Source organism: Canis lupus, chromosome 19 (assembly GCF_048164855.1).
Source record: "Canis lupus baileyi chromosome 19, mCanLup2.hap1, whole genome shotgun sequence".
Classification (NCBI taxonomy): Eukaryota; Metazoa; Chordata; class Mammalia; order Carnivora; family Canidae; genus Canis; species Canis lupus.
In genome coordinates this window covers 10,052,753-10,066,761 of record NC_132856.1, presented here as the reverse complement: position 1 = coordinate 10,066,761, position 14,009 = coordinate 10,052,753, and the positions used below count along the sequence as shown (strand labels likewise).

General features: G+C 51.4%; 1 protein-coding gene and 1 long non-coding RNA gene across 12 annotated transcripts in view; one reads left to right on the top strand and one right to left on the bottom strand.

Annotated features, from left to right (window-relative positions):
• LOC140609886 (uncharacterized) overlaps window positions 1-14,009 on the bottom strand; it is a 25,216-nt gene that overhangs the window by 6,122 nt on the left and 5,085 nt on the right. Inside the window, exon 2 of one of the 2 annotated variants that reach the window (XR_012011599.1) lies at window positions 971-13,920. This is a non-coding gene — a long non-coding RNA (uncharacterized lncRNA). The remainder of the gene's footprint in view (window positions 1-970; window positions 13,921-14,009) is intronic. The other variant, XR_012011598.1, reaches the window with a different exon arrangement.
• The window catches only part of BRPF1 (bromodomain and PHD finger containing 1), a 15,603-nt gene continuing 2,785 nt past the window's right edge, over window positions 1,192-14,009 (top strand). Inside the window, exons 1-10 of one of the 10 annotated variants that reach the window (XM_072785232.1) lie at window positions 1,192-1,410; window positions 3,544-4,152; window positions 7,742-8,701; window positions 9,546-9,708; window positions 10,121-10,252; window positions 10,669-10,797; window positions 11,600-11,909; window positions 12,238-12,561; window positions 12,881-13,165; window positions 13,660-13,807. In XM_072785232.1, the coding sequence (XP_072641333.1) occupies window positions 3,554-4,152; window positions 7,742-8,701; window positions 9,546-9,708; window positions 10,121-10,252; window positions 10,669-10,797; window positions 11,600-11,909; window positions 12,238-12,561; window positions 12,881-13,165; window positions 13,660-13,807 (3,050 nt within the window). In that variant the 5' untranslated portion in view covers window positions 1,192-1,410; window positions 3,544-3,553. Of the gene's footprint in view, window positions 1,597-3,543; window positions 4,153-7,741; window positions 8,702-9,545; window positions 9,709-10,120; window positions 10,253-10,668; window positions 10,816-11,599; window positions 11,910-12,237; window positions 12,562-12,880; window positions 13,166-13,659; window positions 13,808-14,009 lie in introns of all 10 variants that reach the window. The other 9 variants (XM_072785233.1, XM_072785231.1, XM_072785237.1 and 6 more) reach the window with 9 other exon arrangements.

Here is a 14,009-nt window from a genome sequence, read left to right as displayed (position 1 = left end):
TTCTAACTTTGCCTCAGAACCCTGGAAGACCCTTTCATGTTCTTCTTTGGATGGGAAAACTGAAGAGGCTCAGCAACAAGCATTGCTTAACCAGTGGACTCTTCCCAGCACCTAAGTTCACCAAAACCCCCAAGAACTGACAATAGTTTTCGAGCTCCCTTTTATAAATACAGAATTTAAGGTAGGAAGAATTTAACAACTTGCCCAAGTTCACATAGCTACTAAGTGGCCCAGTCACATTAAAACCAGTTGTCTGTTTTGACACGGTCTTCCAACCTCCCATAGCCATGATGCATTTTCCCGCCACCCCTAAAGGGTTCCCAGCATTTGAATCCCATTCTACCGTGCACAAGTCTTTTCAACCAGGCTTCTATACCAACTTCCGCCCCTTCCTTCAGATCCACAGGACTGCTGCTTTGCCTCTCCCAAGCTCCCTCCCTTTCCTTCAGCAACTCCCGTTATCCCAGACCTGGGCCCGCCCTTTCCCTCCAGCCCCGCCCCTTTGCCTTTCCCAAGCCCCGCCCTTTCACTTCAGTCCAGCTCTGTCCTTTCTCCCCAGCCCGGCGCCTTCCCGGCCCGTCTAAAGCCCCGCCCTTTCTTTCCTGAGGCCCACTCTTATGTTTAGCTCCACCCTTTTACCCCTGTTCAGCCCCTCTTCTCCTTACTGGGGCCCACTTTACAAATGTCCCCGCCCATTCTCCGCAAACTCCGCCCCGTGGAATGGTTTCTTCTCCGCCAGACCCGCCCTACCCCTACCCAGAACTCCGAGCCCTTCCTTAGGCTCCAGCCGGCGTCGCTCTGGCTCCCGGCCCTGCCCCCAGTCCCGCCCCGTGGCTCCAGCCCCGCCTCGCCGCCTTTCTCGGAGACCAAGGCCAGGTCCCTACTGCAGCCGCGGCGCCAGCAGGAGGGAGGGAGGAGGCAGAGGGGGAAGGGAGAAGGGCGGGCTCCTTAAGCCCAGCCCCGCGCTCACCGTCCGTGTCCGCAGATTCGCCACAAACGGCCCGACTACTCCGGATGCCAAATACCGCGATTTCAGTCTACAGAAACTCAACTCTAAGATGGAGGTGCTAGAGAGGCCATGTGGGGTGCCCAGGGGCTCTTCCGAGTTCCAGAGAATGGCGTCTCGAGGCTCAGCAGCCGGGCGGGGATCTGTGGCGAAAGTGCAGCTCGACAGCGCCGAGGCGCCGAGTTTACCCTGCGCAGACGCCGTCGCCGCCGCTGCTGCCGCCGCCGCTGCCACTGCCTTTGCCGCCACGGTCTCCGCCGCCGCCGTCCCCGCGCTGCCTCCGGGAGCCTCCATTGTTCCGGCAGTGTCGGGTCCCGAGGCCAGACCACCTAGCGGCTTTCGAAACGGGCGGCGGCCGACGGAGTTGAGACACCAGGGCGCCGGCGGGACCGGGAGCGGCAGGGGTCAGCGCGGGAATCCCGGGGAGCCGGGGGCAGAGCGTGGGGCGGCAGGGAGCCGGGGTGGCGAGGTCTGCGGTCTCCGGAGTTGGGGCTTTCTCTCCCCGGCCCGTCTTTCCCCGCCGGCCTCCCCAAGTGGGGTCGGAGCCCCGGCGGGCGCCCCCGGCGATGAGCCCGGACCCGAGGTGGCCGGTGAGTGCGGGCCTGGGACCAGGGCGGGAGTGGCCAGCGGGGAAGGGCTAGGCTACTTTCGTGGGGTGTGCACTGAGCAGCCCGACCCGGGTGCCCCTTGGGCCACTCCAGCCGCGAGAACTGACAGTGCATTAGCTCCCAGCCCGCGTCCCAGGGCAACAGAGTATCCTCCAGGGCTGCCTGGGCCAATGGCAGGAGGGGAGCCTTGTTTAACATGTTACGCTTCGACAGAAGGGAAACGTCGCCGCATCCGGGAGAGGGCTGCGGGCACCGCCTGGGCCCGGCCTGATCGCTCCGGCCCCCGCCCCCTACTTCCTGCAGCCCCCTGAGCTCCGCTGCCTTACCCCCGTGGGCTCTGAGCCTTCCTTACGGTCTTCCAGTTTGAGTTCTGGTTTCCACCCCTTGTGCCTCTGCCGCCCAGTCCCAGCGGGACATCTGCCGGGGGCTCTGTGCTACTTTGGGAGCCAGGGCGACAGAGCCGCAGAGCACACCAGGGACCCATCATTGAAAGAGAGGAGCTTGCGTGTTCCTCTGATTGGTTTGTGTTTAAAGACACAGCTGCAGGTAGGAAGTAAAAGTTGAAGGAGGAGTTTTACAATATAGAAGTCGGGGGCTTTGACAGAGGCTGGAGCAGCCCACTTGGCTTAGCTAAGTTGCAGGAGAACAGGCCAAGAGGGGTCACTGTTTGTCTGGGAGCTCACGGTGGCTTTACCTGGAATGGTGCCAACACCCTGGCTGAACTGCTGAACTCAACTAGGCCTAGAGAAATTGGGGCAGTATCTGACCAAGCTGGGCTTCCTGGGGGCTGGTGCCATCTGCTGTCACTACTCACCCAGGAACACTGGAGAAGAGGAGGAAGGGAAGGCCCTGAGGACCGTCGTGGAGCTGAATGTGCCTAGATTGTCATGATCCTGTTTGTACCCTTAATACCTGGTGTCTAGGGCCTAGACTCCCAGGGCCAGGGTCTGGTACCACTCCCAGAGCCAGGGTTAGGACATAGGCTTCCCCCAAAGACCTCAGAAATGAACTGCTTTTTTTCTATAATGCAATGATTTCTGTTGGTGTCCAGAATTAAATCATTGGCTACCCATTCAGCTTCTATATGGGTTAACACTAGTCTTCATCCATCTGTCAGCTCCAAATCTGGTGATACCCTCATTTAGTTATTCATTCAACAAGTTCTTCACTCATTTGCCAAAAACTGTCCACTACATGCCAGATCCTGGGGATATATAGAGGTGGGTAGGCTCTGATGTCTCCACTGCACAGTACCCAGTCTAGTGGGAGGAGACAATGAATTTCCAATGTGGTAAGTGCCATGCCACCATAATAGAATGATGAGAATGGAATCCTGTAGAAATACAGCTCCCCATGGGAAAGACAAATCATAACAAGAAGTGACAGTTGGGTTTTGAAGAACAAGTAGGAGCTCACCAATTAGGATGGAAACCATTTCAAATAGAGATCATCTTGCAAGAATGAAAGGTTATAATATTCAGAGTATGGCAAGTTGCCTGAGTAGACAGAAGCACAGCTGTAACTAATGAAAAGAGTCTGGACAAGAGGACTAGGGCCAGACAATGAAAGGAGTACCTTGAATTTCATCATAGGGTATTTGGATATTATCCTGAAATAAGTGGAGAGCATCAGGAAGCTTTTAATCAAAAGATTGACATGATTGTTGCTACTTGGTAGAAAGATGACTCTGGCCACATGATGTGAGATTAGGTTAGAAGAGTTGAGATATATAGGGTAGGATGACCAGGCAGGAGGTGATGAGGCCCAAAGTATAGCCATGGTGTGGAGGCAGTGGCATTTGGAGTCACTGTAGAGGTGGTCTGGCCAGAAAGTGAGCTCTCCTTTTGGGGAGAAGGAGGGCTAGAGAGAGTAGAATGGATGGCCAGGAACTCATCCCTAGGCCTATGCTAACTGATCTGTACATTCTAGATGTGACAGCATGGGGGTGGACTTTGATGTGAAGACTTTCTGCCACAACTTGCGGGCAACTAAGCCACCGTATGAGTGCCCTGTGGAGACCTGCCGCAAGGTCTACAAGAGTTACAGTGGTATCGAGTACCACCTATATCACTATGACCACGACAACCCACCGCCCCCGCAGCAGACGCCACTCCGCAAACACAAGAAGAAGGGGCGCCAATCACGCCCAGCCAACAAGCAGTCTCCCAGCCCCTCAGAGGTATCCCAGTCACCGGGCCGTGAGGTGATGAGCTACGCACAGGCCCAGCGCATGGTGGAAGTGGACCTGCATGGCCGTGTCCACCGCATCAGCATTTTTGACAACCTGGATGTGGTGTCAGAAGATGAGGAGGCCCCTGAGGAGGCTCCTGAGAATGGCAGCAACAAGGAGAACACTGAGACACCAGCTGCTACTCCCAAGTCAGGCAAGCATAAGAACAAGGAGAAGCGCAAGGACTCCAACCATCATCACCACCACAATGCTTCTGTGAGCACCACTCCCAAGCTGCCAGAGGTGGTATATCGGGAGTTGGAGCAAGACACCCCTGATGCCCCACCCCGGCCAACTTCCTATTACCGGTAAGGCCAGCTCCACCTCACAACTCTGGGAAACTGGTCAGGCAGGGCTCAGATGCAGGAGAAGTAACAGGCAGATAAAGGGTAGCAGAAGCATACTGGTCCTGCCAAGGCAGTGAGAGGAGCAGTGCCCCAGCTAATGTTGGTGGCACTTACTATATACTGCCACATGCCAGGCCCTGCACTGGGTGGGTACCTTATAGCCACTTCCTTATTTTATTCTCACAATTCTATCAGGTAGGTACTGTTCTCATTTCGCAGATGAGGAACCCACAGTCCAGAAAGAACCAGACTTTGAAAGTCACATGCTAGTAGATTTGAACTGGGATTCAAATCCAGGTTCTCTGACTCCAAAGCTATACAGTTTCTACTGTAGCAAAAAATCCTGCATCTGATCTCTGATGCTTTCTATTCCATCACTATGTAACCTTGAGAGAGGACTCTGGTGTTCTAGTGACACCATCTGCAGTGCAGGTATAACGCTCCTCCCCACCTAGAGGTAGAAGACTAGGCACACTGATTTCTTAAGGTCCTGAAGGCAATTTGTAAGTCTACAAAGGTAATTCTCCTATTATTCTGTTATTGTCACCCATCCTTTAGCATGTATAAGCATTATTTTCATCACCTATGTTTTGTACTCCTCCATTGGCCCTTTTACTTATTTGTTTCCTGGTATCCCACTTCCTTCCAAAATTAGTCATGGTGACTCCTAAAAAGTCACAGGCATAAAGCTAAATTCCTTTAACACAAGGTAAAAAATGAAGGGGTAGGGACAGTGTGGTGGAGAAACTACTTAGAGAAACTTTAGCTGAAGGATGGATCAAAAACAAAGTGTAAAACTTCTCTCTGAGTCTTGGCATTCAAGGCAAAGAGGGCATTCGGGTAAGTTAAGGGGCAGTGTTTGGTGTCAGCTAATCAGAAGGCCTGATCTCTGAAGAGGACATGTACAGGTTTTTATATGAAAAGTAGTTTTTACCAAAAATGCAAGCATGTGATGGTATATTCAGTCTCAGTTCTTTAAATCAAGTCTGGGGCAGGGGATAAAAACAAATATAGGGCAGCCCGGGTGGCTCAGTGGTTTAGCACCGCCTTCGGCTCAGGGCATGATCCTGGAGACCGGGGATCCACTCCCGTGTCGGGCTCCCTGCATGGAGCCTGCTTCTCCCTGTGTCTCTGTCTCTGTCTCTCTCTCTCTCTCTCTCCCTCTCTCTCCCTCTCTCTCCGTGTCTCATGAATCTTAAAAAGAAAAAATATATATATATATAAAACAATAAAATCAAGTCTGTTGGAACTCAATTGATTGGGCCTAGTAAGACACTTTGGTCTCTCCCCTGTTCACATGTTAGCCAGTCTCCTTTTCTTAGTCTGTCCAGCCCAGCTCTACCTCCTTCTGGCTTTCCACTGCTTCTCTTATGTTAGCACTTACTGCTGGGCCCACCCCTCAACACACAGACCATCTGGGCCTGCCCTCCCTCCTAATGGCTCTTCAGAACTCTCTGCTCTGATAGGCAATCCAAACCAGTTCATTCCACCCCCTCGCTTCCCTCTGCTCACATTCACCCTTTCCTCCTGGGGTTCAAATCTGTTCTCCAGGAGAGCAGTTCTCAGCTAGGTACATTGCAATCAGCTGGGAGGTATGTTGCATGTCATTTATTACTACTGTTGACAGAACTGTCCAAATTTTGTAAATGTTATTTTTTATATATAAATTTGAGAAGATTTGAGGTCATCTAACACCACCAATTTTTCTTGCTTGCATCTGCTATGCTTTCTTGGGGGGAAGGAGGGTGGAGCGTAGGCTGGTGTGCCAGGAATTGTACATGACATGCAGCCTACATTATCTATCTGTGCCACAGCCTGTAATCTGGGTACACTGTGGGAGTGTGTTATGTAGCATCATGTAATGTCACATGTGTCATGGCAGAGAAAAGGTTGAGAACAGGTGCCAAGGCCTGGAAGTGGCTGGATGGTTCATGCAAGCTCTGAGCCACACCCTTTTTCAGGGATGAGGAAATTATAGCCACTTTAGGGAAGAAGTAACAGGCTAAGGAAAAAACTGCTTCCTATAGACAGCAGTATTTTAGTTTTTCTCCTCCATTCCACCCCCAAAATGCCTTTAAAATGAACAACACTATGCCTATTTCTGTGTAGTGAATCAGATATGGTCCTTGCCTCTAGCCTATAGTGGAGGAGTTAGACACATAAATAGTTATAATTCAAGGCAAGATAGGTCAGGGCTGCAAAAGCTAATAATAAAGCTAATGTTTATTGAGTACTTGCATCAGACCAGGTACTGTTCTAAGTTCTTTACCTGTATTAACTCATTTAATGCTCATAACTGCTGTGTGAAATAGGTTCAGGTTAGCATCACCATTTTACAGATGAGGAAACAGAGGCCCAGGGAGGTCACCTTATTTTCCTGCTGTCATACAGAGCATGGTTCCAGAGCCTATGCTCACCTGGCCTCCTCTAGCACCCAGAACCCCATTTCCCTTGTGGAAAGGGAAGGAACAGAAACCATTTATTTTGGTCCTGCTATGTTGTACCACTTTATTTAGCCCATTCATTTTTTAAATTCCATTTAATCCTGAGAGGTGTTTTTGGTAGCATGTTCATCCTATCATCAAGAAAACAGGTTCAAGAAAGACCAATGATGACTTAAAGATCACAAAGTGGCAGAGCCAGGATTAAATCCATGTTTGTCAGAAACCAAAGCCCCATTCTATTGTAGCTCCCTGTAGCTTTATAATACCAGAGTCCAGGCCACCTAGAGCATAGCAGGGGCATGAGGAGGCTGCTCTGTATGCCAGGCACCTGGAGCAGCCCTCAGCTCCAGTTCTGCTGGTCCAATGAGTGCTGTAGAGTAGAGTTTGAATTATCGCTCTGCCACTTCTGGTTGTATAATCTATGTGTGTTAGGCAGTTAATTAACTTCTTAAAGCTTCATTTTCCTCACCCACAAAATAAGGACAATAAGAACATTAATGCTATGGTTGTGGTGAAAATAAATGTGATAATAGTACAATGCTTGGCTCAGTAAATCTTACCTATTCTTTTGTCTTCCAAGGCTATCCAGGGAACAGACACAATACCTAGAGTTTGAAGGAGTCCTTAGCTGCACCAGCCAACAGAAGACTCATGGTAGCTCAATTCAGGACACTGCCAGCTGGTGCTAAAACTTACATAAATTTGCAGGTGACACTTGAGGAACTTCATTCTGACTTTTTGCACCATCATTCAGACCAACCCAGTAGGGTCCTAGCTGCCCCACCCTCCTCCCTTCAAGAGTTTGATTGAACCTCTGTACCTCAGAGGAGGTGGTGTAGTAGCTAGTAGAAGCTTTAGAGTCAGGAGGCCTGGGTTCACACCCCACCTCTACCACTTACAAGGTAGCTAGGACAGGTGAATTAATTCCCTAAACCTTAGGTTTCTTTTTCTGCAATAATTATAATACCTGGAGTTAAGGTGAGGATGGAACAGGACAGCATAAGTAAAGGTACAGGCCTGAATAAGTGTCCAGCAATTGTAGCCCATTGTTTTTGAGGGAAGGAAATCTCAACCACATGACAATGAGCTGCCTATGTGCACTGCAGGTACATTGAGAAGTCGGCAGAAGAGCTGGACGAGGAAGTAGAGTATGACATGGATGAGGAGGACTACATCTGGTTGGATATCATGAACGAGCGGCGGAAGACGGAGGGTGTGAGTCCCATCCCACAGGAGATCTTTGAGTACTTAATGGACCGGCTGGAGAAGGAGTCCTACTTTGAAAGCCACAATAAAGGTGACCCCAATGCACTAGTGGACGAGGATGCCGTGTGTTGTATCTGCAATGATGGTGAGTGCCAGAACAGCAACGTCATCCTATTCTGTGACATGTGCAACCTGGCTGTGCACCAAGAGTGCTACGGTGTCCCCTACATCCCTGAGGGCCAGTGGTTGTGCCGCCGCTGCCTACAGTCACCCTCCCGTGCTGTGGACTGTGCCCTGTGCCCCAACAAGGGTGGTGCCTTCAAGCAGACAGATGACGGGCGCTGGGCCCATGTGGTGTGTGCCCTGTGGATCCCTGAAGTCTGCTTCGCCAACACAGTCTTCCTGGAGCCTATCGACAGCATTGAACACATCCCACCAGCCCGCTGGAAGCTGACCTGCTATATTTGCAAACAGCGGGGCTCAGGGGCCTGCATCCAGTGCCATAAGGCCAACTGCTACACAGCCTTCCATGTGACATGTGCCCAGCAGGCTGGCCTTTACATGAAGATGGAGCCTGTGCGGGAGACGGGTGCCAATGGCACCTCTTTCAGTGTCCGCAAGACAGCGTACTGTGACATCCACACGCCCCCAGGTTCAGCACGCCGCTTGCCTGCCTTGTCCCACAGTGAAGGTGAGGAGGATGAGGACGAGGAGGAGGATGAGGGTAAGAGTTGGAGCTCAGAGAAGGTCAAGAAGGCCAAGGCCAAGTCCCGGATCAAGATGAAGAAGGCACGGAAGATCCTGGCAGAGAAGCGGGCAGCAGCACCTGTAGTGTCAGTGCCTTGCATCCCACCACACAGGTATGTGGGCAGCAGACAGTTAGTCTGCTAAGGGAAGAAGCCCTCCTCAAGACTAATAGTCCTGAGTGTAATGACAGGGTTGGGTTCTCTTACCAGGAGCTTCAAAGAAGTTAAAACAAACAAACACACACACACACACACACACACACACACACACACACCCCAGATTCCAAAAGAAGTTAGTTCTAGCAGATCACCCGACTTTTACATTAGGAGTCAGAACTTTAGCTCTTATGTAGCAGACCTAAGTGTTTTCAGCTGCCCTTCATTTTGATGGTCTGGTTTAAGTTATAAAGAGGATGGAGTAGCTACCAGCCACAGTGGCAGAAATGGTCTGACCCTGAAGGGAGAAATGGAACAAAAAAGGGGGAAGGAAATGCTCAAGGAGTTGTGAAGTCACTGTCACAAATGAATCCGGATGAGGGCTACCATCATCAGTTATTTTTAGCTCTCTCTTATGCTATCTAGTTGATTTTCTATAGTTTACTGCTATACAATTGTACTTTATCCTAAAACCTACCAAGACTCCATTTGAGCAGGGTATCCCAGGGTTAAATAGTACTCTGGGCTGCCATGACAAGAGCAGTCTTCAGGGGCCAAGCTCCCTGGCACCCTTCTCCCATCCAACTTCATGAACATGGTTAAGGATCTGGCTTCATGCTGGGAGCTTGGCTTCCTGTCTGGTTACCATTTGCTCTTTGCATTAAGCCAAGTGTCAGGCCTTTTTGACAATAGACTTACTCCCAATTCAGACCTATTCAGGAATTCTTGCCAGCCAGAGACCCTGTTCTCCTTAAGAAAATCACGGCCCAAGGGGTTTCCCTCTTTATTCCCTGCTTCCCAGGCTCAGTAAAATCACCAACCGCCTGACCATCCAAAGGAAGAGCCAGTTCATGCAGAGGCTCCACAGCTACTGGACGCTGAAACGGCAGTCCCGAAATGGAGTACCGCTGCTACGTCGCCTGCAGACACACCTGCAGTCTCAGAGGAGTTGTGACCAAGTCGGGGTACCGTGTCAGATTCTCTGTGGGCTCTGGGAACCAAGGCCAGGGACACAAGAACTAAGATTTGTGACGATAGCATTTAGTGTCCAAGGGCTTAGGCTATTTCTTTAAGCTAGCCCTCAAACAAGGCTCAGGTGAAATCCTTACAGATTATCGGCTCCCTAGAAGGGCACTGTTTCTGTGTTTCATGCATCTATTCACTCAACAAGCATATACCAAGCATCAATTCTGTCTTAGGCCTAGTGGGCACATAGTTTGAGGAACCTTCCACTTTAGCTAGCAAGCCTGCCAGTAAATTACTGTGCCCTTTCCTTAAGGTTTACCTGCCCTTGATCCAAGCTTACTGGGCTTTCCTCCCCTCTGGCCTTTCTTCTGGGTCCCTCATCATCTCCTGATCCCCTTTTTGCCTCTACAGAGAGACTCTGAGGATAAGAACTGGGCCCTCAAAGAACAGCTCAAGTCCTGGCAGCGGCTCCGGCATGACCTAGAACGGGCTCGGCTGCTGGTGGAGCTCATCCGCAAGCGGGAGAAACTCAAAAGGGAGACGGTGAGTGCTCCTGGGCCAACTCTTTCTTACAGAAGAGAAAACAGTCCTGGGACAAGGAAAAGCATGTGTCACCTGGCCAGGAAGCAGCAGGGTTGATGCTGAAGTCAGATTTCCTGGTGCCCAGTGTGTTCTCAAGCTCATTGCAAGCAGAACATCACAGGAGAGGATGAAAGGGACCCTAAATTATGTCATAGAAGTAGCTGGCACTGGGAATTCAAGGAAGGGAAAGGCCAGCCAGAGTAGTCAGGGAAAGTTTCATCATGTTGGGCCTTTTTATAAATGAGACCTGAGTGAGTACACCCAGCTGTGGGCAGGGGAGAAGGATGGCAATATCCCAAACCAGCTGCTACCATCCCCTCAGACCTCTGCCAAGGGACTGGCCTGGGCCTGGCTGATCGGGCCTTTATATGTGTCAGATCAAGGTTCAGCAGATCGCCATGGAGATGCAGCTGACCCCTTTCCTCATCCTCCTTCGCAAAACCTTGGAGCAGCTCCAAGAAAAGGACACAGGCAATATCTTCAGCGAGCCGGTCCCTCTGTCTGAGGTAACCGAATTGGACGAAGTAAGAATCCCTTCCCCTCACTCCACCTTCTTTCTGTTCCTCTCCCAGTTGGACCCCTGCTGCAGGTCTGGGCCAGGGACTAGAGGAGACCATGAAGAGAGGGGCTGGTGGCTCTGGGGCTCCAGGATAAAATGGAGCCACATGCATCACCTGGACTCTGTCTTGTCCCTGTCATACCCCAAGGGCCCAGAATGGGAGGCAATCTGCACTCCTTCCCCAGAGGCAGGGACTGAGTCTGCCAAATGAATAATCCCAGGGCAGGAAGACACTTTCGGGGTGCTGAACCCTAGAATGGAGACTTTAGAAGGCTCAGCACCTAAAGAACCAGCTCTGAAGCCCTAGGTCCTGACTGGCAGACTCTTCTCTCTAAAAGGTATAAAACAAGAGGCCTGAAGCTGTAGCCTCCTTATAAGTCTTAATAATAAGTAAAAAGAGCTATAGGAATGCAAGATGGTGTTATTCCAGAAGATTACCATAGCCATGTTCTTACTGAAGCTTCATATGGTTAATAGGAGGTAGATTTGACTGTAATTTTATCACCGTTTTCCAGGCGAGGAAAGAAGGCCCAGAGAGGTTAAGAGACTTGCCATGGTCACACAGCTTGTGACTGGTAAAGTCAAGACTAGAATCCAGCTTTCCTTTCCCTTGTGCTAAATGCCTGCCTCTTAACTGTGGTGGGAGGAGGTTGCTGGATGCATTTCAGAGGGTGGGGGTGTTAGGAGCAAGGGTTCAGGGGGAATGAGGAGCATACTTCCACTTAGCCACACCTACCCTACTCTCCCAGGTACCTGACTACCTAGACCACATCAAAAAGCCCATGGACTTTTTCACCATGAAGCAGAACTTGGAGGCTTACCGCTACCTGAACTTTGATGATTTTGAGGAGGACTTCAACCTTATCGTCAGCAACTGCCTCAAGTATAACGCCAAGGATACCATCTTCTACCGGGCAGCAGTGCGACTCCGTGAACAGGGTGGTGCTGTGCTTCGCCAGGCCCGGCGCCAGGCAGAAAAAATGGGCATTGACTTTGAGACGGGCATGCATATCCCCCATAGCCTGGCTGGAGACGAAGCCCCACAACACACTGAAGATGGTGGGTGATAAGTCATGCTACACACATAGAGGCCAGTGCCAGGGATGAACAGCTTTCCAAAAGTCCCCTACTGGGAATAGGCAGTATAGGCAGGAAGTAGCTAGGCTGAGCAGTGGCAAGCTCTCCCCAGGAATGCTCCCCAAAAAGCCAGACTGGGTGAATGGATAACAGTGCCCACCATTCCACATCTTGATGCTGCTGTTTTACAGCTGTTCCTGGTGAGAAGCCAAAGGGAAGAGAGTGGGTTTCTTGCTGCATGCCCAGGTTCAGGGAGCCCAGAGTACTGCCCTGAATCTGACCTTTCCCCACCTTCCATGTCCACTCCTAGCAGCAGAGGAAGAGCGGCTGGTCCTACTGGAGAACCAGAAGCACCTGCCGGTGGAAGAGCAGCTGAAGTTGCTGCTGGAGCGGCTAGATGAGGTGAATGCCAGCAAGCAGAGTGTGGGCCGTTCACGACGTGCAAAGATGATCAAGAAAGAGATGACTGCACTGCGGCGAAAGCTTGCCCACCAGCGGGAAACTGGAAGGGATGGGCCTGACCGGCACGGCCCCACCAGCCGGAGCAGCCTGACTCCTCACCCGGCAGCCTGTGACAAGGATGGGCAGACAGACAGTGCCGCCGAGGAGAGCAGCAGCCAAGAGACAAGCAAAGGTCTGAACCCCCTAGCAAGGTGGACCCCAAAGCAAGCCAGACTTGACTCTGTAGCACACACTCAGCCCCTGCCATCCCCCAGGCAGAGGTTTCTCCTACACAGCTAGCTGTACTTTCTCCCTCAATCCCCATTCAGGGGCCTCTCAGCTGCCTCTCTGGCTATTTATGTAAGGGACAATGTTCCCAATTCCATATCCCCCAAATCATCTCCCAACTCTAGCTGGAGTAATGGTCCTATAGACCCAGGGTATACCCGGGGCATCTACCCTTACCACATCAGGCCCCTCACCAACTCTCCTTCTCTCTTTCTCTGCTCCAGGCTTGGGTCCCAACATGTCCTCAACCCCCGCACATGAGGTGGGCAGGAGAACCTCAGTTCTGTTCTCCAAAAAGAACCCGAAGACGGCTGGACCGCCCAAGAGGCCGGGCCGGCCCCCCAAAAACCGGGAGAGCCAGATGACCCCCAGCCACGGAGGCAGTCCTGTGGGGCCCCCCCAGCTCCCCATCATGGGCTCCCTACGTCAGCGCAAGCGGGGTAGGAGCCCCCGGCCCAGTTCGAGCTCAGACAGCGACAGTGATAAATCCACAGAAGACCCCCCAATGGGTGAGCCTCACCATCACCCAGCCCCCAAGAGAGTGAGCTAAGCTGCCATCATTCCCGACATAATTCCCACTTATTCCTTCATTTGCCCGTAATATATCAGAGCTAGAAGGGCCTTTAGGGATCCTTTAATTCAGATTTTACAGATGGGGAAACTGAAGTCCAGAAACACTGACCAAGCTAGATTTCTATCCAGGATCCCCTCCATTGTATCACTTTACCTTTTCTCTTCTCACTCTCCTTGGGGATTTCCTGCCTTTTAAGCCATTTGTGTCTTAAGACCAGTAACTGCCAAGGGAAGTGCGAGGGGTGGGGCAGGACTATGGCCAACTGTGGCGGACACTGCCCAGAACTGGCTCTGCTGGCCAAAGTTGGAGGAATTTTCCAGCACAGAAGGGAAAGCTAAGCTCCTAGTCCCTCTACCCTACCCCTATGCCATCTCTGATCTACATCTTCCTGACCGATTCCTTCCCTCCTCCCCCCTCCCACCAACCAAGACTTACCAGCCAATGGCTTCAGCGGCGGAAATCAGCCAGTGAAGAAGAGTTTCTTGGTATATCGTAATGACTGCAGCCTTCCCCGGAGCAGCTCCGACTCTGAGTCCAGCAGCAGTAGCAGCAGCAGCGCTGCCTCAGACCGAACCAGGTACCAGCCCTCCAAAGCAAGGCCTGTCTCCAGGATGCCCTTCCAGGTTTCCCTATGCAAGTGGGGTGACAACCACCCCAGCCTAGATTAAGATGGTTCAGACCCAAGGTTCTCTGCAAAATAAATGGCATTAATAAGAATGTCACCATAACAGAATAGGGGGGAACCATCCTGAGTTAAGCTGACATAGAACAGAGTGTAA